The 25,509-nt window shown below is 36.9% G+C and overlaps 1 protein-coding gene across 2 annotated transcripts in view; it reads left to right on the top strand.

The window, feature by feature from the left end:
- The window catches only part of LOC129885237 (chloride channel protein CLC-e), a 32,872-nt gene extending 10,530 nt beyond the window's left edge, over positions 1-22,342 (top strand). Inside the window, exons 4-8 of one of the 2 annotated variants that reach the window (XM_055959438.1) lie at positions 9,559-10,025; positions 14,139-14,702; positions 18,125-18,333; positions 21,729-21,891; positions 21,994-22,342. In XM_055959438.1, coding sequence (XP_055815413.1) covers positions 9,559-10,025; positions 14,139-14,702; positions 18,125-18,333; positions 21,729-21,759 — 1,271 coding nt within the window. In that variant the 3' untranslated portion in view covers positions 21,760-21,891; positions 21,994-22,342. Of the gene's footprint in view, positions 1-9,558; positions 10,026-14,138; positions 14,703-18,124; positions 18,334-21,728; positions 21,892-21,966 lie in introns of both variants that reach the window. The other variant, XM_055959439.1, reaches the window with a different exon arrangement.
- The last annotated feature ends 3,167 nt before the right edge of the window (positions 22,343-25,509 follow it).

Below are 25,509 nucleotides of genomic sequence, written 5' to 3'. Positions count from 1 at the left end.
TTATTACATTCGTGAGAAACAATGATCCAATGTAATGCATGCCATCACCAGCACCCAAACAACACGTACAATCACATACAATAATGACTCCACAAGCACCTTACCCTCTAGAGCATAGAAACAGGACTAGCACATGCATCCTACCTCTAACCAAGACCTATGACTCAAATCTACTCCTCTAACTCAACAACAAGGCCCAAAAGGGAACTCAATGCTAATTGGGTAGCAAGGAGGAGGAGAGTGAGGAAATGGTGCTCAGCTAGTCAATCAAAACCTCCAGATCCAACTCCAGATCCAACTGAGAATACAACCCCAAGAATACGACCACAACTAGCCCCACTAAACGGCAACAAGAAAGCATAGGGAATTCTAGCTCTAAATCCAGAAATGGAATCCAACAATAATTTACAAGCCTAACTAGGTGGAAACCTCTACACCAAGGCTTTAAAATAGGTGCTACAATAGAGAAGACACTAAGTCTAAGAGACTCCCGCCAACAATGGCTACATCAACTAACTTTCATCTCAAAATCAATCCTAAGGTGCAAATTCGCCAACCACCATAAACATCAATCAAGCCACCTAAAATTGGCTAATCACGGCTAAACTAAGGCATAATCAATAGTTCTACCCACTAGACTAGAAGTCTCATAAAACAACCTAGCCTAAGGATCACACCGGGACAAAGAATCAAGAAATTGGGAATTGAGCCTAACTCGTCACATACAATCCAAACTAAAAGCTATTTATACTAAACAACACCTTATGAAGCTCAATCAAAAGAAAAGAGACCGTAACCTATCTCGGAGCCGAATACGCGCGCTCCAAGTCCACTTTTCGGAATATTTTAGCTCCAAAAACAACTCCAAATGTCTCTACGCTATCAAAATGTTGATCACCTCGTCAATACGAATGTTTTGACACTAAAATCACATTTTTTGGAGACATGCTCAAAAATGGATCAAAAACGGAATTATGGGACCCGTGATGGGAATTCCGGAAATAACTTTGTGAAAAGGTTCGAAACGCATTATTGAGTTTGTACCCCAAAATGAAGCACGAATCGATGCTCAAAACGACCTAAATCAGCCAAACAATTAAAATCACCATTAAAGCTTAAAGCTAAGCTAGGGCAGCCCCTTTGGGATGGATTTTACCTCAAAACGTCGCCTTGCACACTTCTCGGAACCTACCAACACGTATTCACGATCAATACCAACCCATCGGACTTGGAATCGCCAAAAATGGAGCTCCCTAGCTCCCAAAATCAAAGAAAGAAAATGGGGAAATGGCTGAGTTCGCGTCACTGGTCTTTTAATAAAGTCCAGTGAATTGCGCTCCGCGAACGCGGAGAAAGAGGTCTGCGAACGCGGAGGCCAATCCGTTAGGCCTTTGCGAACGCAGCCTTGTGCCCGTGAACGCGGAGACCAACAACCATGGCTTCCGCGAACGCGGCCTAGGTGGCGCGAACGCAAAGACCAAATTTGGTCTGCACCAGCTGATGCACATCAGCTGTTTTTGGCAACTTTCACAACTACGGTGGGGTGCTTAAAAACGGACTATGCTACCCCACCAAATTCGACATTTCAGACTCAATGATGCTATCAAAATTTTCATCCGAGGTCGTCTCGACAAAAATATGGGTCCCACACCCAAGCATACTTTTTGCCATTTCCAAAAAGAGGCTCGAAATGAGATCGAATGCCTCGGGACACGAACGAAAGGTCGTTCTAGGCTAAACTCAACATTTTGGAGCTAACCGCGTTGATGAAATTTCAATTCGAACACGTTTTCCAAGAATGTTGACCAAAGTCAACTTTAGGCCAAATTTCAAAGGTTAAAGTGCCAAATGGCCTCAAACTCGCACCGATTGGCTCGATACTCGTGCCGATCATGCTACTAGCCTAATTTGGCCATTCCGTAGCTGATGAAACTGTCAGAATTTTGTTCTGAGGTTGTTTTCCTAGAGTTTTGATCGAAGTCAACCGTTCAAACTCTAAGAGCTCCAGAACAATGAATCGAGCATAAAACTCAAACGAATGACCAGACGACCGGACTGTCAGTGCAAGTAAGTCATAAATAACTTGAGGTCGCTACAGGAAGGCTCTAAACGCTGAAAAGATTGGAAAAAGATGAAAATGATCTTGAGGGTCATTACACCAGTTTAATCCTATATTTGGGGTTTTGGGAGAGTGGTGTGTATGTAGCCTTACTCCTACCTTGTGAATGTTGAGAAGGTGTTTTCAATGGACACACAAATCTTTAAATAGACTAAAGAAGACTCCTAGAGACACTGACATAATGCAAATGTACCATCATGAGTAAACCTTAATCTGGATAGTTGGTATTGTATATAAGGAGCTTTAGCTTTTAGTTGTGTTCTATTTTTCTGCTAAGTCTATTGATTCAAAGAAACTATAGGATAAAATCTTTTAGCGCCTTAATGCAATTTGACTTTTAATCATACCTAGAACTTCCATTGCTTTCTTAATGCAATTTGACTTTTCTAAAAGAGTAGAATCATTTAATGCCTCAAGAACTGCATTTCCATGAGTTTGGCAGCCCGAGATGAATGGCTACGGTACATCAATTTAATAGAATACATGCCCTGCTATTGCTCTCATTTTTGTCCTATTATTTCAGGAGAAATACTGAAGGAAATCGTGGAAATTGGAAAAAATAAAAAAATAGTTTCTTTGAAGTACAAAAAGAAGACGAGTGCACTACTATCTTGGAATTCAGCAATAGTATCCATCAAATTAGTTTTGACCGTGGAGAAATAGTGAAAGGGATCAATTATTGCATCTCTTCTGTTAGATACTCGATTTTGGTGAATGGAAATCCTTGTGGTTTCTTCGGTAGTTTAAGGGGATTGAGGCAAGAGATCCTTTCAACTATGCTCTTTATTTTGGTGATGGAGGCTTTGAGCAGGATGATGGATAGAACTGTTTTAGAAGGGTTTCAAGGCCATAGTTGGTGGTGCCAGTTCTGTATCGGTTACTCATCTTTTATTTGCAAATGATGCTTTGGTGTTCTGTGATGTAGATGGGATCCAATTGGACTACCTTGGACAAGTGTTGACTTGATTCTAGGTGGTGTTAGGGTTAAAAAGCAACCTCAGAATAGTGCGAGATCGTACCCATTGAGGAAGTGGATAAAATTGATTCGTTGTCTAACGTATTGCATTGTAAGGGAAGGTCCCTACTTACCACCTACCTTGGGCTTCCTCAGACGCATCGAACAAGGATCACAATGTTTGAAATCCATTCATCGAGATGGTAGAGAAGAGGCTAGTAGGCTGACAGAAAAGATATTTGTCCAAAAGAGGGAAGTGTTGATTAATAGCACTTTGTCAAGTATCCCTACGTATTTATGTCCTTGTTCAATGCTCTTTCGATGTAATAGGAAAGATGGAAAGTTGCAAAGAATTTCCTTTGGGGTGCGGCGGTTAGGGAAAAGAAGTTTCATTAGTGCGGTGGGAAATTGTAGCATAGCCCAAATAGTGGAAAGGACTTGAAGGTCTTCAACTAAGCATTTCTGGGTAAATGGTTGTGGAGATTCAGGGTGGAGGGAGAGCATTACGGAGAGAGGTAATAGCGGATAAAAATGGTGTTATGGAATGGGGATGGAGAACAAATGTGATTACTATGTCATTCGGGTTTTAGGTGTGGAGGAATATTATGAAGGGATGGGAAGCCTTTTATAATAACATTTCTTTGTAGGTTGGGGTTGGGAGTAGAGTTAGTTTTAGAGAGCAAAGGTGGTGTTGTGGAGGTTCGGTACTAATAGAAGATTTCTCGGTTTTGTATAGGCCTATAGGGTCTCTTGCCAAAAGGAGTTGTTTGTTCAACATGTTAGTGGTACAGAAATGAGTGGGACTCTTTGGGATTTTGAGGTTTAAGAGAGATTCTAGGATTGGGAGGTGATCGAGCTTCAGAGATTTACTTCACAAGCCATGCAAGCCAGTTGACAGACCCGATGTCTTGAGTTGAGAGTTTGGGGAGTAACAAATTGTTCTCTCTCAGCTCTTTCTACAAGAAGCTTTTGGTGAGAGCGGAGGATAGTTTTCCACATGATTCGGTCTGGGTTCTTAAGATGTTGAAGAAAGTGTGCTTCTTCACTTGGTTAGCTACTAGAGGGATGATTTTGATGGCAGAGAGTATTATGAAATGAAAGGTTGTCTGCATTAGTTGGTGGCTCCTTTATAAAGAGGCAGGCAAGGACATAGATCACATTCTACTTTGTTGCAAACAAGCCACGAGGTTATGGTGCGATATTTTTAGATGGTGGGTATTTCTTGGACTATGCCAAGATCCATGAAGGAGTTATTATTCAGCTGGAAGAGTGGAGCCAGATGAAGAAGGCACAATGTGTGGAGAGTTACTCCTCTTGCCCAATGTGGGTGTCATTTGGAAAGAGAGACATAAAAGAGTTTTTTTCAGCTAAGGAGTAGTCTCCGATCCCTTATTTTCTTTTGGTACAACCATGTCGTTCTTGTTTGTATAAAGGATTGAGTGGCATTGGGAGAGAACCATATTTTGTAGGTTTCTCCTTTTTTGGTATACCCCTTGTATACGGCCAAGTTGGCCTTGTTATTTTCAATGAAATCATTTACTTGATAAAAGTAATGATAATTGAAGTATGTCTAAAACCTAAAAGATTTGTAGAAGCTTATGGTTGTTGTAAAATTGGAATCTCACAATCAATGGCGCTCATGTCTAGTGTATAGCCTTGGCTATGAAACTATTCGGAAGGGAATAAAACCTTATTGGAGTAATTGATATCTAACAATCAGTTCTCAACTTGTTGACATGATGGAGATGAGATTATGATATGATGCGTTGGTTGGTCATAACCCTCCAAAAATTAAATCCCAGATTTATACGATTTTTCTCTCATTTGACGGCGCAATTGCACAACAAATGACAAACTAGGTGGAAGGATTGAGAGATAGAGTGGTCGATTCAGTTGCAAAAGAAGCTTCAAGCGTTTAATATCATTCAGGAGATGCCGAGTTCCATAATGAATTGGTCTGGATACTTAAAGTGTTGTAGAAGGTACGCTTCTTTACGTGGCTAGCTACTAGAGAGGTGATTTTGACGACAGTGGATCTTAGGAAACGAATGGTTGCGTGCTTGAGCTGGTGTTTCCTTTGAAAGGAGGCGGGTGAGGACATGGACCATATTTTGTTACATTGCAAATTAGCCATGAAGTTATGGAAGAATATTTTTAGATTGTTCGGCGTTTCTTGAGTAATGCCAAGATCCGTGAAGGAGTTGATGTTCAATTGGAGGAGTGGAGCTAGAAGAAGGATGCACAAGACTTGGAATGTTACTCTTCTTGCTTTAATGTGGGTCATTTGGAAAGAACGAAATATGAGAGCTTTTGAAGGGGTGGAGATGAGCTTTTCTCATTTGAGGAGTAGTCTTTGATCTTTAATTTCTTTTGATGCACCTATGTAGTTCCTGTGTGTATAGAAGATTGGGTGTCTTTTGGAGAGAACCATTTTTTGTAGGTGTCACGTCCCAAGCCTACACCTTGGGTGTGGTCGGCACTGAGAACCATTGTTGGTCCCAAGGAAATCCTTGGGCTGGCTTACTACTATGTTGGAAGCTATAACAACTATGCGAAAGCTTTTAAAAGATGAGTATGCAATAACATTCTAAAAACAAACTCACAATGTCATAGATAAAAAAAAAGGTTTTAATCATAAAGATGTTTGTAAAATATCTGAGGTTATGACTAAACTCAACCAACTCGTCTATGAAGCCTCTAATGTATTGAAGATAGATGTCGACACGAGATCCCCGTCTACCTGAATACCTACTAGCAGTGTCTACTAACTACTTAAACTCTAAATAAATTGGAGCCCTCCGAAAGCAAGGAGGCTTCACCAAATGTTGAGTAAAGGTGAGATCCTAGTGATGTGTTTGCTGCCAATCCTGAACACCTGAATCTGCATCGTGAAAAGATGCAGTGTCGAATGGCGTCTGTACATGGGATGTATGGTATGTAAAATAGCTAAATGTAACAATTGGCTAAAACTAAATATACTGAGCTGAATAAATAACTCTGAAGATAGATTGAAATAAAGTCAACTGAATAGTAAAGCATACATGTTTACTTCAACAAAAATACTTTATGATTGAAAATATGCATCAATAGCAAATATTGAAAATAATATAACTTCATTCTTTGGGGGATTTTCTCTTGCCGACAACCATCATCTGAGCCTCATGATCATACAACGTCTTTTCCACGTTGCCAGAGCCATCTCATACCTTGTTAAGGTAAAGGACGAACTTAACTGATGGATCTAATTTTTGAGCCCTTACTAGGGGTCCTACCTTGGTAGGAGTAAGGTCTGCGTACAATCTACCCTCCCCAAACCCCACGTTGTGGGATTTCACTGGGTTGTTGTTGTTGTTGTTGTTGTACTAGGGGCTTTTTGAGGAGTGGCCCGAATCAACGAAATGATCCTATTATACGCTAGCGGCGTAGTTATGGGGTTTGGATTATCTGAACCTTTATCCAACTCGATGCTCGATACTTTTCTCAAAACATGCATTGGTGCTCAATAACTTTAAAGTTGTCCACTTTAGGGAAAAACTAATAATCTCTTTCTCTGATTCCTTGCTCAAAATAGTTCTTTAGAACTGAACTGAACTTGCTTTAAAACTAACTATGCTTTCTCAAAATTGAGATATGTTGTCTTTAAAAACTGACTATGTTTTCTTTTTGAAAATATGCACTTGAGGCAAAACATACTTCCTTGAAACTCTTTCTGAAATAATGCACTTGAAACTAAATATACTTTGTCGAACTCTTTCTTGAAATAATGCTTTAAAACTTCTAATATACTTCACTCTTAAAAACAATGCATATGAAATACTATGACAAGGTTTTCAAAATAACTTTAGCTAGGAAGGGACCATGTGGTAGAATAAACATGAACCAGAAATCAAAGATAATCAACGATATGAAGTACATTAATTTCAATAATAGGATCAAGAATCAATAATTGGAAATATAGAGAATTCGAAATCATAAACTTTGGGGTAAAAACCTTAGCTTTGATCTTACTAACTAAAATTGTAGATGTATGGCGTGAGGAAGAACTAGGTTCCTCGCTATGATAGTCTTACACATCTTAGATGCTCCATAAATCTTGACTAAGAAACCTAACTTGATGAAGAATAATCAAGAAATCCTTTCTTGGGATTCTTGAATTCGCTTCTTGCAGACCCAATGGGCAAGGGTTGAGATTTCTATTACCAATTATCAATTCAAGATTAGATGAAGGAATTTGATTCGGAAGCTTGAGATCCTTAGAGAAGGATTTATCTTGATGAAGGAGGAGAGAAAACCACTTCTAGGTCTTGAAAGAATGGCCAAAAGTAAAAACAATCGGATTAAAACCAACTTAAAAGGTTTCCCGGCGGCTCACCTGCATTCCCACATGCGTCCCACAGATGGGGATCTGCAGCATGCAGGTGGTTCGCATGTCAAACCAGAATGTCTCCTAATTTTCCTCCATCTGCACCCCACAAGCGTTTCGCAGGTGGGGACTTGGTCTGTAGCTTCTCTCCAGAATGTCAATCAAAAGTAAAATGATCATAACTTTTGACTACGACCTCGGATTGACGAGCGGTCAGCAAAGTTGTACAGAAGAGTCAAATACCTTTAATTTGGTGGGTAATGGGACACTTAAGTCTTCATATTCTAAGAGATATGCTCGTTAGAAGTTGACCCAAGTAGAAACTCAATCGGTAAGAAAGCTTTCAACTCAACTTTGTGCAAGAGGATTTTTGTGACCTTAATTCATCTCCAAAGCTCTTCCTACACTAACGAATTGACCTTAGCAACTGTGTAAAAATTAGAATCCTCAGGTTCAGGTCTATGCGCATATGAGAAATGATTCGGGATTTAGCTTAGAACTTGCAGGGTGTTACAGTAGGTTTCTCCTCTTTTTGGTATACCACTTGTAAACGTCCAAGTTGTCTTTGTTATTATCAATGAAATCATTTACTTGATCAAAATAAAGAAGGATGAACACTACTCTATTAAGCTCGGTAGAAGTTGTTTCAGCTTTCTTATCTCAGCATACATTTTAGCTATGGCAACTTATTTAGAAGAGCATAGTGGTTATTTTTGTGTTTACATCAGAAGAAGCTTCTGAGCTGATACGACAGAAAACTCAACTTGAAGAATAGAAGACTCTGTCTTGTGGGTTATTTGGTGGGTAAAATGTTTTGAAGGAAGATAGAACCTGTTAATAAATGTCACATTTGTGGACTAAAATTTATCCTAAAAGAAAATAGGAATGAAAACATGTTTTCTTCTTTTTTGTTTTTTCCTCTCACGTGAGAACTTTAATAACCCTTGCGACAGAATTTGCTTATCCAACCTAAAACTTTAAGGCAATGGGTGGAGTAGTTATGTCCATTTGAACTCTACTGGAGACCTTACACAACCTATGAGCAACAAGTGTAGCATTCTCCAACACCCTTCGACTCGTGTAACCCAGTTCTAGGGTTTACAGGTGGATTGGATTTGATCATTTTTGCCTTTTTTTGTTGTTGTTTTGTTTGAAGTAGAGAAAGAGGAGGCTCAACAGCATTGGGTCTGACGTTAAGGGAGATAGATTAGGCTCAATAGGCTATTGATTGGACTTACATGCTACAGCAATGTTAGTGGCGCAATAGGCTTAATTGAGAGAGAGAGAGAGACAAGCCTAGAGCAGTTCCACAAGTTGATTTGATAAAGAGAAACCTAGAGCGATAAAAGATGAAGAGAGAAAGTAGTTGCGCTAACGGTCTCTCCAAAGTTTGGCTCTGATTCCGGGTAAAAGAATTTGAGTATCCAACCCAAAACCTTAAAGCAAGAGATGGAGTAGCCCAGGACCATTTAAACGACTTTGTAAACCCGTACAAACCAATGCGGTAACTTTCTCTAACAAGCTTATCTTCTTATAAGTCAATGCTTATTTCTTGACTATGGCTTGTTCCACTAATTTAGCGTTAAATCAAAGTAAAGTGATCTATGATGAAAGCCATGGGAAGTCTCTGCTGATGTAAATAACTGACAAATATAAGGGATATTAATTCTCCCATATACCCGGAATGTTCCCGAAACACAATAAATTAGTCTCAGGACTTATCATTAACATGTTCCTCGCTTATTTTGGGTGATTTGGTGGAAGGTCAATCAAGGGATAGTTTTTTTTTTTTTTTAAGTGGTTAAAACTCCAGCCGAACATATAAATCCTTCTAATTACTCATCCAGAATTATTTATCTAATGAATTATCAGATCACTGGTGAACAAAAGAGGAAAATATTTTGGCTACAGCATTACCATACCTTTCTAGAGGGAGATGAGCATTTTTTGCCTTTTATTATTGTCCCTTTTTTCAACTGGGGGTTCTGCAGTCTTCTTCCTTGTGAAATCACCTTAGACTCACATTTCTGTCATTGGTATTACTTACTGTGGTAAGTCCAAATGTGTTCTGAACTCTTTTTTGGCACGTACAATTGTGTTAATTGTTCGTCTCCGTTTCAGAATTGCCGCTTTATCTTCTGCTGGGCATCTTTTGCGGGTTAGTCTCAGTGGCATTATCAAGCTGTACATCACTTATGCTGCAAATAGTGGAAAATATCCAAACGACCAGCGGCGTGCCAAAATCAGCTTTCCCTGTGCTGGGTGGGCTTCTGGTTGGGCTGGTAGCCTTAGCATATCCTGAAATCCTTTACTGGGGTTTTGAGAACGTTGATATTTTGCTAGAATCTCGCCCACTAGTGAAAGGCCTCTCTGCTGATCTGTTGCTCCAGCTTGTAGCTGTCAAAATAGTAACAACTTCATTATGCCGAGCCTCTGGATTGGTTGGAGGCTACTATGCTCCATCTCTATTTATTGGTGCTGCTACTGGAACTGCATATGGGAAAATTGTTGGCTACATTATCTCTCATGCTGATCCAGTCTTTCATCTTTCCATCTTGGAAGTTGCATCCCCCCAAGCATATGGTCTGGTATGAATTTGCCTTTTGTTCGAAGTAGTGCTACATGTCTGGATAAGTGAGTGTTTATTATTGAAATAATAAGAGAAGTGCAAGGGAATCTAGAACCCAAAACTACTTATTTCCTCTCTTCTATCTTTTCTTCTGAAATTCGAGCTCACTTTATCTCTTACCTTGCATCGCCATCTCGAACATATTTCAGACCTCTTACAGGTTATTGGAAACTGGCCTGAATTTCCCTTGCCCGAAGTGTCTCATATTTCACCGATCACCCCCCACCCCACGCGTCTGCACTCCTTACCATTACATCAACAATTACACCCCCATTCTTTCATACCCACCTAGATGATAGCAGTTTAACTCAGGTGGTTCATCCCCCTTACATTCCATGATATGATCTTGCTATAGATTCATGATTCAAGAGGATGCTTAAAAGGTATATGACCATGTGAGCCTTTTGATATGACTTTATGCAAAGTTAATGTTCAAAAGGTATTTGAACATCAACATTGCATAAATCTCCGAGAAAACATCCAATTTGAAACAAGATTCAATGGGTTCATCTCCAATCAGGCAAGCATCTAAAATCTGTCGCCCTTGAATTAATACATCGAATCTGAATTAGAGCATTCTGGCAAAAAATAATTCTAATGTTACCAATTAGAGTAATTGATTTGACCTTCCTTCTTATCAGAATAATGTATGAAGAGTTTAAGTTCTACCACAGGTGGCAGAACCTTAAGTCACTTCACCATAATATTTTTTAAAATAGTACTCTAGCATCCATAGAAGAATGCCACCGTAAAGCCATCTGAACCCAGTCGTTTATCATTTATTTCCACAAGATTTAAGTATATAGGAACTAGATGGTTTAAAGTTGTTGTGGGTTAAGGTTAGGTTATCTTATTTTTCTCCTCTCTTAGATGGTCAAACTGGGAATTTCTTGACTCTATCATTTATAAAATAAAATGAGTAATAATAGCTCGGAATCATCTGTATAGGAGAGCCGTAGAGGCTAGTTGTTTAGAAAGGTTTATGGTATGTGTTTGAGGTGAACTCAATATGGTATGCTACCTACATAAGCAGGCTCAACACCCATCAATGTTTTTCTGTCATGTTATTCTTTTTCATGTTCTGGTTGGAAGATCATTTACATTCTTACATCAGCCTTATCCTACTCTTACACCTCAGATTTCTCGGTTTATGATGGAATTTGTGAGTAAATGAGCAAGGATGGAGCTAAGTTGGGGCAAGGATGGTCAATCGAACACCCTTCGTCGGAAAATTACACTGTATATGTAGGTCAAATATTATTTAATATGGCTATATATTGCGTTTTGAACACCCTTGACACAACAAAGAGCTGTAGCTTAGCGGCCTAGGGTGTTTAGGAAATTGTAAGATGCCCAGCTTCGATTGCCCGTAGCTGCAGTTTGTTATATAATTTTTTGGGCCTAGTTTTTTCCTTAAAACTGGGCCTAAGTCCAACTATTTTTCTAAAACAAATAGGGACAAAAACTGTCATGGTTTAGTTATTTTTTTAAAAAGAGTCGTGTTTAATTAAAAATTGTTATAAATCAACATGTTTGTTTTGTTCATTCCTTTTTGTCTTCTTTATGTTTAGTTTTAAATTATACAATTGTTAATTCTATTATAATAGTTTTTACTCCATCTGTTCCATTTTATGTGGCACCGTTTGACTTGGCACGGTATTTAAGGAAAAAAGGAAGACTTTTGAAACTTGTGATCTAAAACAATTCTTAGATATTTGTGTTGTTGTAAATCATTTCATTAAAGGTAAAAGGGGAATTTTCAAGTTAAATTTTGTAAGGTGACGTTCTTTTTGGGACAGACTAAAAAGGAAAGAGTGCCACATAAAATGGGTTAGAAAGAGTATAATTTATTTAAATATTGCGTAGTTTGATTTAAATATTCTTGGTGCTCCCAATGAACACAAAAACTATTTACTTATCCAAAGTTTGAACACCTTCCATAAAATCCTGGCTACGCCACTGTAAATGAGCCTATCTCCAAGATATGGTTTAGCAATAGTAGACCTTGCAAGTTACAAAGAGCATTTAGTTAAAAATTAGAGGCTAAAGAAAGATTAAATGTTTTGGAGAAGATGTGAGAAGAAGTTGTCTAGATGGAAAGCCCAGTATTTGTCTCTAGGAGGCAGTCTCTCCTTGATTAATGCAGTTCTTGATGCTCTTCCAACATACATGTTATATCTATTCCCCATTCCCTCAGGTGTAGTCCAAAGATTGGACAAACTCAGAAGGTCCTTTTGGCAAGGTAACAAGGTAAAAAGAGGTTTTCATTTAGTCAAATGGAAAGTCTTGATAACTAGTAAAAACTAGGTGGTCTTGGCATCAAAAACTTGAAGAATCAAAGTAGGGCCTTAAAACTGAAGTGGTTGTGGAGGTATGCTCAGGAATCAGTCATTGGAGAAAGGTGATCAACCTGAAGTATGGGGAGATGGATTTTTGGGCTACCAAGGATGGTCCACACCTCCTTTGGTGTAACTGTTTGGAGATCTATTAGAACATGGTGGCCTTTTTTAAAGAGCCAATCTGTCATCAGAGTTTATAGTAGTAACAAAACAATTTTCTGGAAGGATAGATGGTTAGGCAATAGAAGTCTGGAGGAGATATTCCCTGACATGTTTGTTTTAGCACAACATCAAAACAAAATTGTGGTTGAAATGTGGTCATTGAGAGTTGATGTTTAAGAGAATGTTGAATGACTGGAAATTCCTAGACTAGTTGATCTCTATAAAATTCTTGAATCATTTCAAGGGCTGAAGGATGGGATGGACTTCTTGTGGTGGACTGTGCATAATAAGGGGCACTACGAAGTGAGCTCAGGATATAAGATAATGAACATGACTGAGCCACAGTCCACAGAACTGTAACTGGCCATAGATACAAATCTGGAAAGCTAAGATACCTCATAAGGTGGCATGCTTTACATGGTTGCTAGCAAAGGGGGCTGTAGTGACACATGAAAAGTTGAGAATGAGAAATTATAATTGTTACACACTTATGTGGGGATGCTGCTGAGACAGTTGGACATCTGGTTTTACATTGCCGAATCACTGACCAACTATGGAAGATTTTTATCAATCTTAGAGGCATATATGGACAATGCCTAGCAAGATTATTGACACTCTTTCTAGCTGGGAAGAGGTGGGATTGGGGCAAGAAATAGAAGTGATTAGAGGATCATACCAGCTTGCATATGGTGGACTATCTAAAAAGAAAGGAATTCCAGATGTTTTGAGAATAGACGTAGCACCTTACACAAGATCAAATCAGACTGTATTTTGCTATTTTGTTTTTGGTGTACAAAGAGCTTAGAGCTTCCATGTAGATGCAGAATCAATCCTAGAAGTTTTAGACTCTTGTTAGGATTGTTTTTCTTAGCCTTTTAGTATTCATACTTTCTTTTGTAAAGGGAGGTTTTAGTACTACCGAAGTACTGGTCTATAATACAAAGTTGTTACCTATTCGGGAAAAAAAACTTGAGGTTGCTATAGGAACCCATAAACTTTAAATCTTGGATCCGCCTCTATCTCTACTTTAAATTTAGGAGCATAAAAACTTAAGAAGCTGCCTACCTAAAGAGGTGCTTGGGCACATAAGAGATAATAGACTTTACCTGTCATATTTGTCATACCTTAGGTATTTACAGTTTTATCCCGATAACGATCTGTTTTGTGGATCTAGGCTGAATCGAGATTCAGTCACTTTTGGTTGAAAGATGCTGTTAGAGTTCCTTAGCTTACATCATTGTGATTCTTATTCCATAAGTTCTTCCCCTCTCAACCACTTTCTTCTTTCTTCTTAGGTTATTTGCCTCTAGCCCTCATATATATTTCTCAGAATATCACTTACCTTGAGTTGTTCAAATCATTACCAAACAAACCATGGGCACATCAGTGTTTGCATGAATTTCATGGATGTTTCTTACCTTTATCCTCGTGTGCTTATGTAGCGTCTGTCTTGGTTAATCTTTTCTAATGTGTATAGTGTATATCTTGTTTCAACATGAATTGTACCGGTAATCTTACTGTTTGACCTCAATTTTGGGTTCTTTTTAATTTTGGAAGACATTATTTAACAGGTTGGCATGGCTGCCACTCTTGCTGGTGTCTGTCAGGTGCCTCTCACTGCGGTTTTGCTTCTCTTTGAACTGACACAGGATTATCGGATAGTTCTGCCCCTCATGGGAGCTGTGGGTTTGTCATCATGGGTTACATCTGGACAAACAAGGAAAGGGGTAGTAAAGGATAGGAAGAAATTAAAAGATGCAAGAGCCCAGATGACGCAGTGGCAGGGAACTTCTTCCTCCAACATGGGACTTCCTAGCTTAACTTATTCTAAAGGTGTGGAACCTTCACAAAAAGAGAGTAACCTCTGCAAACTTGAGAGTTCACTCTGTCTTTATGAATCTGATGATGAAGAAAATGATTTCGCTAGGAAAGTTCTAGTTGCACAGGCAATGAGAACGCGATATGTGACAGTCCTAATGAACACCTTGCTAATGGAAACCATATCTCTCATGCTAGCTGAGAAGCAATCTTGTGCTATAATAGTTGATGAAAATAATTTTCTCATTGGTTTGCTGACACTTATTGATATCCAGAATTACAGCAAGTTGCCAAGAGCAGAAGGGAAATGCCAGGAGGTAGCTTCTTAGCACATTTCAATATCTTAACTAATTAAAAATGAGGAAAACAGGGCTGGATTTTGTTGGATTTTTAGGATTTATATATATATCTCTTTTAAGTTTTGTATGTTGTTTTCTGATGTGAGTTTTGACTTTGCAGAATCTTAAGATGAAATGGAAGGTTGTATTGTTAAATGTTATATAAAGGAATATGTGAATTTCAAAATTAATTTGGGAGTTTTGGAGTCGATACTTACTGAATCTTATAGGATGGAGGAGAGAGTTTTCACAGGAAGAAAGAAATAGGATCTGATTTCAATTATGTATAGTTGATATATATTTTTGTTATCTAAATTCCCATTACTCAAGCAACCAACCAAAGGAAAGTAGACATTCAACTTGAATCAGAGGGAGAATAATTGATGATTTTATCTCTATATTTCATTGAAGCCCCATTGATCAAGAAACTTGAACTTTTTTATGGCCTGCTTCATTCAATTGATGCATTTCTGTAGTGGCAATAGAAACTGACCTGGCAGTGAAAATAACATTATTGGCCCCTCCCTTAATTAGTTTCACTAGATCGCCTCCTTGCTGACGATCTTCCACCTGGTAGAACTACTGTTAGCCGTCCAAATTCTGGCCCCTTACTATGAATAAAAATGTAATAGTCCCCCAAAATGACTCTTTGACCATTGAACTAGTTTCAACAACTTTGATAGTTCTTTTGATTATTGAGTACACCTCTATATTCTGTTCGTCTTTTGCCAACGTAATCTTGATTTTGTTCATAAGTGAAATAATGGTATAGCAACGCGAAAGGAGTACAACACACAGGGGATCTTGTTGAAAAGTGCCGCATCAGGCTCTTACAGGATGGGTGATCTCTTTATATGGCTTGGACAATCCTCACCTCTTTAGCTAGCTTTTGTAGTTGAGTTGGGCCAAATGTCCATTTCTTTAACATTGTACCAGAGCTACCATGAGAAACATCTGGGGCAGAAAAGTCAGTCATTGTGCCTTCTTCCCAGTGACTTTCAGATCTGATTGGATCACCTTTCTTTTCCGCCAGTATTTTTCCAGAACTAACACCACCAAAGGTCCATTAACTCCCAGCTACCAAAGTCAATGTCATCGGCAGCAGGTCCCTCGCACAGGGCTAAATCCAAGGTTCCTGCACGCGTCTATACGCGCCGGCGCATGCGAGGTGTTCGACCAGATTCCGACTGCCGTGGTGTTCATCGCTAGAGTCCGACCTAACTACCTCATTTCCAGCCACTACCGACAATGCCAGCAGCTTTTACCAATTCTGGCAACTAGATTTTCTGAAAAATCTCGCCTGAAGCTGCTGCGTACACAATTCAGCTCCTCTTTTGCACTTTTGGCAGTTCTCTGAGTTATATTTTGTGATTATTTGCTTAGAACTCTCTTCAAGCCAACCATGTCTCTCGGGTTTGAGTTGGAAATTCAAGTCCTATAATTACTTGAGAACCCTTAATAGGACGTTCAAACTATTTAACTTGCGCATTTTGAGCCGAGGGTCTTACGAAACAACCTTTCTACCTCCACAAGGTAGTGGTAAGGTTTGTGTGCACTTTACCCCCAAAAACCCCACTTGTGGGATTTCAATGGGTATGTTGTTGTTGTTTCTTAGTTGAGTTAAGTGCAAGGGTCAAGGTGTTCAAGTTCACTTAACCAAAAAGGTTAGTGAGTTAGATAATTAATGTTGTCTCTTGTAACGATATACCGATTCCAAGTGGATGCCTTGGTTTTATCCATTTCCCACATGTAAATTCACTTTGGGCAAAGGTTCGTGCTTTATACACTAATGATATATCTTGTTTTTATGATGTGATATCTCATATGGCAAGCTTAAAGAAATAGAAATTGGATATGTCTACTTACTTGGGACTTGTATCAGAGCGGTACCCATCCCAATTCTTGTTACCCGATGTTGGGCCCCTATATATTAAAAAATTGTCCACGCTTCAAATGTCTAGCCCTGAGCGTGAGTGGGGTGTTGAAGATTCTCACATGTGGCTCTTACGGGACGGGTGGTCTCTTCATATGCTTTTTTCAATCCTCACTCTTTGAGCTAGTTTTTGGAATTGAGTTAGGCCAAATGTTATTTCTTTAACATATCTAAACATTAATAAATTGAATATAAACATTATGAATAGGGGTGATAGCGATGGAGAGATTAAAGGGGAATGGAGACCAAATGTGATCATGATGCCCTTCATGTGTGGGGTGTCAAGGAATATCATGAAGGGGTAGGATGACTTCAATGATAACACTGGTTTCAAAGTTGGGGAAGGGAGTTGGAGGTGTGGAGGTTTGGTGCTTAAGGATGAATTCCCAGTATTGTATAGAGTCTCTTGCCAAAGGGAATTGTCTATTCAGCAAGTTAAAGGGACTCATAGGGATGGGACCTTATGGGATTTGAGGTTTAGGAGGACTTTTCGAGATTGGGAGGTGACCCGAGTTTTGGAGATTGCTAGGTTTACTTCAAAAGCAATGTGAGCCAGTCGACAGACCCGATGCGTTGAGTTGGGAGATGGAGAATAACGAGTGTTCTCGGTTAAGTCCTTCTATGAGAAGCTTTTGGTTAGGGCAGAGGATAGTTTTCCATTTGTCTCTGTCTGGATTCTGAATGTGCTGAGGAAGGTGTGCTTCTTCACGTGGTTAGCTACTAGACGAGTGATTTTGATGGCAGAGAATCTTAGAAAAAGTAAGGATGTTTGCATGAGCTGGTGTTACCTTTATAAGGAGGTGGGTGAGGACCATAATTTGTTACATTGCAATTTAGCTACGAGGTTATGGGAGGATATCTTTATATGGTTTGGAGTTGCCTAGACTATGCCAAGAACCATTAAGGAGTTGATGCTCAGCTGGAAGAGTAGAGCTACGAGAAGAAGGCACAAGACTTCGAATGTTACTCCCCTTGCTTTGATGTGAGTCATTTGATAGAGAGGAATAGGAGAGCTTTTGAAGGGGTGGAGATGAGCTTTGATCAACTGAGGAGCAGTCTCCAATCCCTTATTTTCCTTTGGAGCGCCCATGTAGTTCCTATTTGTATAGAGGGTGGAATGTCTTTTGGAGAGAACCATATTTTTGTAGGTTTCTCCTCTTTTTGGTATATCACTTGAATACGGCCAAGTTGGCCTTGTTGTTATCAATGAAGCCTTTTACTTGATCCAAAAAAAAAAACAGACCTAAGGAAATAAGAGTACTTTTGCAAGTAGTAGGAATATGCGAAGGACGGTGGTAGATTAAAAAAAATAGCAAAATAAAAGGGAAATAGACCATTTTATGATTTTACTGAACAATATTAGAATAATTGGCATCAAACTATGTTATATAAATAAAATTCTAAGATTGGCTTTACTATTTTATCCTCATGCATAACAAATACATTTCTTTTAAATATATGGATGCAGGAACTTGTAGTAGCTGAAGTTTGCTCTTCAAACGGCAATAAGTGCCGGGTATCATGCGCAGTGACTCCAAATACAGATCTCCTTTCTGCTCTAACTCTTATGGAGAAACATGGTTTAAGTCAGCTGCCTGTTATACTAAGGCACGTGGAGGATGAAGGCATACATCCTGTGGGCATTTTGGACAGAGAGTGCATCAATGTAGCTTGCAGGTTTTTGATATTCAACTTTACTTCAAAATATAATGCTTTCTGGAACCATTTATGATAAAATATGCAAGAAACTTGTGCAGAAGTCAAACTTTACCATTGATGATAAAATATGCAAGAAAACTTGCGCAGAAGTCACACTTTAGGATTGATTACCAGATAAGTTATTGATAAGGTATCAAAAGTATTTGACAAACTATCTCTTATATGCAAGTCCAAGAAGTGAACATACTCTCAACACACTTTGACTGGACACTAAGAAGAAAATCACTAAAGTAGGGTTGAGCAATTGGTTTGATAGGGAAATCACCATTTATACGTAAAAAGAGATGTGAATTTGAAGTCTTAAAGCTTGTGTAAGTCATAAAAACTTGTTATATTCTAAGCATGTCAAGCAGTCCATCCAAAAGTATAAAATAACTTCACTTGTACAATGAATTCGCTACACAAATTCTCATGGTATAAGAGTATTCCACAAATAGCATCTTATCGTCAATACCCACTGCAATAAACAATTAATTTCATTCTTGTAACTTTGGAAAGACTATATTACTATTATCCAACTAATAACAACACCCCTTTGAATGGATGTGTACCGCATAATATTTTAAACGTTATCTTGGTGTACACTTTTCTTAATCACCATCTTTGCTATTGAAATTTATTTGTTTTTAACCCTCCCAATATGTTGCCAGTATTTGATTGTAAATGGGGAAGAAGAAAGATCGACTTTGACACATAGACTGAATATGTATAAAATACCAAAATTACCCTAGTATCAATAAGTCATGTCAATTCCTAGCTCAGTATATAATTAAGGTAAAATGGGAATGTTAAGATTAAGCAGTTTCTAAGTATACAAAGGTGTCAGTCTTACTGGGATGGGAGGAAAAAATAAAAAAAGGAAATTCTGTCATACTAGATTTAGGGTGTGTAAGTCTATAACCTTTAGGGTCTGTTTGGAAGACCTTCTTGTAATTGGAATTGGTGTAATTATTACGGTAGTAATTACCAGCCTAGTAATTACAATGACATATTTGTTTGTCACAATGTAATTGCAAGTGTACTGTTTGAGTTGCACAAGTGCAATCATAAGGTTATATTAAATTTTAAAACTAAAAGTTAATCATCTAAAATTTAAAATTTATATTAGACAAATAAGAACCTTTATAAATGATATTAAATTAAATATTTAAGATATATATTATCTTTTGAAAATATATTAATTAGTAAACATATGTTCTTAACTAATATTATAAATAATAATTGATTTATATTTTTAAATTAGTATATTTTAATTAATTTATTCATAAAAAATAAAAGTATAAGATTTTTATGAACATCATGAAATGCATGTTTGACAAAAAAATTTAACATTATAAATAGAATGTCATAAAATTATTAAAATATTTGACAAAAAGATAAGCTATCAAATTTAACTAAAAAAATATATAGCTTGCAATGTGAAATATCAAGTCAATACTACTTAAACAAATGAAACTGTAAATATGACATAAGTTTTAAATTCAAAACAAAAGATTTATCATAATACTCTTATGTCAAATTTCAACATAACGTACATAAATATGATTTAAAAGAAAAGAAAAATGTAATTCTATAACCTTATTCAATAATGAATTTACTTTAATTAAAAAATTAGTATACTTATAAAATTATGCAAATAAAAAATAGAATAATAAATAAATTAATAATATGAAAAATTGCATGGTATCACATGAAAAAGTAAAAGTTGAGAATGAGAAGGAAATGAAATATAAAAAATAAAAAATATAATTTTTAGAAAATATTATAATTTTTTAAACTAATAGAAATAAAAAATAAATTAAATGAAAATATACAAATAGAAATACAAGAAAGAAAGAAAGAAAGAAAGGAATTTTAAAAAATTTCCATGTAATTACATGGTATAATTACTCACCTTCAATTACACTCAGTTGCTCTCTGACTAAGTAATTACTTGGTCTACCAAGCATGTCAAAGAGTGTAATTACACCCAATTGCACCAAATCTCAATTTCATTGTGACTTTCCAAACAGGTCCTTAGTTTTTCAATTAATGCAGGCAAGGCAGAGGAATGCCTTGATTAGGACTTAATTATTAGCAAACCTTAGTGGCTCTTGAAATAGAACATGAAGCCTTAAGCAAACATCATTGACAATAAAATGTTGACTTTTTAGAAAGTTGTATTTTGAGAGAAATATTGAAAACACCCCTAAACTTGACACAAATTATTATTTGTCCCCTAACTATTGACAGCCAAAAAAACACCCCTTTACTTGACTAATTGAACTTAAGTACACCCCCATATGCCACATGATATAGCAAGTGTTCTCAAACTCTTATAGGAACACGGGGCTCTTAATAAAAAGCCGAGAGAAGTGTTGAAAGCATCCCTAAAATTGACGAGAATTTAGGGGTGTATTTCACGCATATTGCAAGATCAGGAGTGTATTTAAGTTCAATTAGTCAAATAGATGGATTTTTTAAGGATGCCAACAGTTCGTGGATGAAATTAATAATTCACGCCAAGTTTAAGGGTGTTTTCAATACTTATATTTTGTTTTGCTTTTTGGAAAGATTAAAAAGAACTTAACTCAATACAATTACTTCTCTCCATTCCATCCTCTCTCTCTTGTAACATGATATGAGAGCCAATAAGAGTTTGGTAAGCCCTAATTAGCTTTTTTCCCCAGATCCTTTTATCGCACATCACAAGTATTCTACCTCTACTTCACTAGCCTCTTAACGTGCCAAATCAGCCGACCTGGCTGATTTACAGTAATCTCCATGTTGCCTTCCATCTTCATTTCTTGAAAGCAGTATGCATCTGCTTGCCATTTGCAAATCAATGCTTTAATTTTATTTTTTCCTGTACTGTTAATTCCCTGTATATTCCAAGTAATGATTTTCATTTTTATTTTCATTCATGATCAACACATAAATAATTCCCCCTGTTTCTACTGTCAGTATTTGACATTAAATACCAATCTTTGGACTTCCTCAATTCCTTTCTGCTTTGGAATAGAGCATCTGGAGCTTCATTAATCTAGTCTTTTCTTCTTTTTATCGATCTTCATGAAAAGGGAAAGGGTCCAACTGGATAAACCAAGAATTACAATAGGTCTGGCTTTGATTCCGTATGAAAAAAAGAATAGAGTTTGATCCTAACTCAACCTCAAAAGTTAGCTAATGAGGTTAGGATTGCCTAAGACTATGGAAGGAGACAACCGTCCAGTTTCTCAGACACTTTATCATTGAGTGATTTCTTGATGTCATTGGAATGCCGCTAGAAATCTTCTTCTCTTCTGAAAAAAGCACTTGTGTTCCATTTGAATCCCCCTTAACATTTTCCATGTTTTCTTTCTTTGGTGTAACAGAGCATTAGCAACTAGAGAACAGCTTAGCTAGTTCTCCACAGAGTAAAGGCTAACTGTAGGCTGCATAACCAGTTTGCAATAAGTTCTTCCTTGTTAAAGCATGTCGAGGATTATTGTCTCTGAGTAATCCATCCTCGCCCTGTCGTACAACAGGGTTGAACAAGTAAGATGAACAACTGGATTGATAGTGATTTATCCATTAATTACTGCTATGCTGACTTCTTGTTCATATAATAAGATGCTGTAAATATCTTTTCTTCATCAGCATATCCAAACAGCTGTTTTGGCCTTCCTGAGATTTTGGACTACCATCTTCAGTTGAATTGTAAATAATGAGAAAGATGCTAGCATAAGCAGAGGGGACCATACAACCAGGAATCTGGATTCACAGCTGAAGCTGAAGGTTGTTGAAGCTGCTTCTCAAATTTGGCACTGGAGGAGCGCACTGCCTAACTACACTGACTCATCGTCCAATTCCAAAGATTCACTTCCGTGCTATGGAACTTGAACAGGATTGAGTTTCATGCCTCGTGTCAAAATTAAGTTTACTCTTCTGTCATTGCCTGAATAATATTTCTTCTTGCTGCTTTAACGGTTAATGACTTTTCAAACAACTCCACTCTCACCCTCCACTGTTGTTTCCCGAACTGCCCTTTCCTGATGCTTTGTCGTTGCTGCAATGTGCTTGTTCGTCATTAAGTCGTTATACTCTTTCTCTGGCCCATTTTACATGATATGATTTGAGTTGGTAGAATATAACTAGGTATGAGATAAAATTTGAGTTCTTTAAGTGAGAACTGAAGGTACTATTATTTATTAAGTTCTAAATATTGTGGAACAACCAAAATAAAACTGCCATACAAATTGAGATGAAGTCCGCAGATGACACCTATCACAAAACGTTGGGACTACTGTTCTGTTCTCTGAAACATACCAAATCTGGTACGGAATAATTATTTTGCATAAAACAGTACAGTGCAAAAATTAACTTGTGCTTCTGAATTGTAAGATTCGAATCTCAAATCACCATGTTTCAGAATGGAGAATTACTACTCCCTCCCTTTCAAGTTGTTTGTGCTGCTTTTGTTTTTATTTTGTTTCAAAAAAAATATGTTTCCTTTAATTAACTCTTTAATTTCAACTTTTCATTGGAGCATGTCTAAGACGAAAAAATTAAAGAATATTTTAATACATTTTCCATTTCTTTAGTTTAATTATTTAATTTCTTAATATCAAATTGACAAAGAAATTGAAACGGATTCTCCACTATAATATGTTTGATACTCCAAGTATATGCAGTAAGGGGTTGTTTGGCGTGAAGAATAACACCAAATAATCTTGGGATTAAATTAGTGTTACTTAAGTTGGTGTTTGGTTGGCAAGTTAGTGATAATTTATCTCGAGATTAATAAATAGTATCAGAATAAGTTATCCCTCCTCTTGAGTGGTATAATAATTCCATCATAATTTGTCATGGGATAAACTTATTAAATGACAAAATTACCCTTCAAGTTTTTTGTGCAGTTGTTTATGTTATTTTGGTACAGTTTTGGTCTCATTTTTCCTGCTACGATAGAACAGTTTTTGGTCTAATTTTTTCTGTTGCTTTGATGCAGTTTTTAGTGAGCTCTTTTTCCAGTTTTGACAGATGTTTTGTTGAATATTTACTAAAATTTTACTCCCGTTTTAGCCACTGTTTTAGTTGTAGTTTTGGTTGGTTTGCTATAGGAATTGCTACAATATTGGTCAACTTCCTGGGATAGTATGGATATGCAAGTTTCTGATATTCCAAGCCCATTGTTCATTCTTTTCAGGTGTAGAATTTTTCACTTAGGCAACTTAAAGTACATTAGGAATAAGTAATAATAATCTTGTGGGAACATTTGTTCATTCTTTTCAAGTGTAGACATATGTGCACCTGTTTCAGGTGTGCCAATGTGATATGTAAAAAAAATTGTGCTCACGCCATATGTCTTTTTTTTAGAATGGAGTATTGATACCTCCAAAATTGGCACATAATTGAAGACAGAAAATTCATGAAAATTCATACATAAAAATAATTAAGCTAAATAAGGTGAGTTTTGTTTTTAAGAATGAATAATTAAAGATCTACCAAAAATATATATAAAAAGCTAAATAAGAGGGTATTTTTGTAAATAAATAATTTATTTTTAAAAAGTGTGTGATGGATATTATTTTTAGTACAACAAACCAAACAGTTAATAACAAATAAAGGCAGCATAACTTATATTTAAAACTAAACGATCCCTAACAGTTAAGTCTTTCACTTCATATATTAGTTTCTGCTCTGCACTAAAGCTTGTACTCCGGAAGCCCTTGAAGATTAGATCCTACTGCCCTACCTTTTTCCCCTTCCCTGACTTCCAACTCTCCTGCAGACCTTAGCAGTATGTGAATGCCAACTGTAGCCGTATAGGCTGAGCACTTTTCTTTATCCATAATAATAAAATAGTTAAAAGTTGCAGGAAGCTGCCAATGTAGAGCCCATCCGGATGTTGGACAACTTACACGCCTCAAGAGGACTCTCGATGATTATCCATAGCTGCTGAATCTTTAAATGGGTGTGAAAATCACCCAAGCGACACGGCTGAAAGTAAAATTTCCATGAATTCTAGATAAGATCAAAATTCCCACTCAATTAATAGGTAAAAAAAACAACGATACAAATGCTTTATGAGTCTTCTCAAATAAATAAAAGGCATAATACATAAATAGGATCTTAAAATTGACTTTAAATTTTAAGTTGGACCTTCAACTTTCATAGTTCACAAGTAGGCATTTTAACTATTCCACTCTTAATAATAAAAAAAAATACGCAAATCCGACCTGACATAACGCGTGATCGGGACGCAATTTGGAGTAAAATTCAAGGCCAACAATAGAAGAAAAAAAGTAGAAATGACACTTATGCACTTAATGAATCTCTTTTATATATATATATCCTTTATTTATTCAAATCAAAATCCCATTTTTTTCCTCTTCTTTCTAATTGTGTACTCAAGCTTTTTTTGCTCTTTTTTTTCACCATTTCTGATCTTTTTTAATGAAAATAGCTTCGAATTTTTTTTTGTCATTGTAGAAAAAGAGCTATAATGAAGATGACCCATATGACCAAAGTTGTAAATAGGAACGAATTTATAGTCATGGTCTCAAAAAGATTCTGCAATCTATCACTAATAAACTTTCAAAAGGAAAAAATTAATCATATCTAGAGTAAATTGATGAAGAAGAAAAGGCAAACATCCAAGAATATCAATTGAAAGTACAAATCTTGAACAAATTTTTCTTTGATTTGCAAAGAAATTATACCTAGGATTTGCGATTTTGAAAAAATAGTGAGTGAAAAGGTGTATTAGTTGGCTATTTTATTTTTAAATTTTAAAATCTACGTGTACATTAGTTGGCAGCCATTGAACGGCTAACAAATCCTCATCATAGCGTTTGCCTTACACACATTTAGGCTGCAAGTGTCGAGTGTTTTTTGTTTAAACATGGAATAGTCAAAGTGCCTATTTATGCACTATGAAAATTCAAGGTCCAAGTTAAAATTTAAAGTCAAGTTTAAGGTCCTATTTATGTATTATGCTTAAATAAAAATATGGTGGCCTGCACACTATTTTTTCAACAGTCGAACTGCATGCATGTTGATTTTAACAATAAAACCGTTATTTATGTCAAATGGTATCATTGATAAAACGTGTTACTAAGTTAAGAACAAACGGCTGACAACTTTAAGGATATTGGACAGAACACTACAGGC

Source organism: Solanum dulcamara, chromosome 4 (genome assembly GCF_947179165.1).
Source record: "Solanum dulcamara chromosome 4, daSolDulc1.2, whole genome shotgun sequence".
NCBI classification, from domain to species: Eukaryota; Viridiplantae; Streptophyta; class Magnoliopsida; order Solanales; family Solanaceae; genus Solanum; species Solanum dulcamara.
The sequence above is the reverse complement of the archived record's forward strand: the minus strand, read 5'-3'. Positions and strand labels throughout refer to the sequence as shown.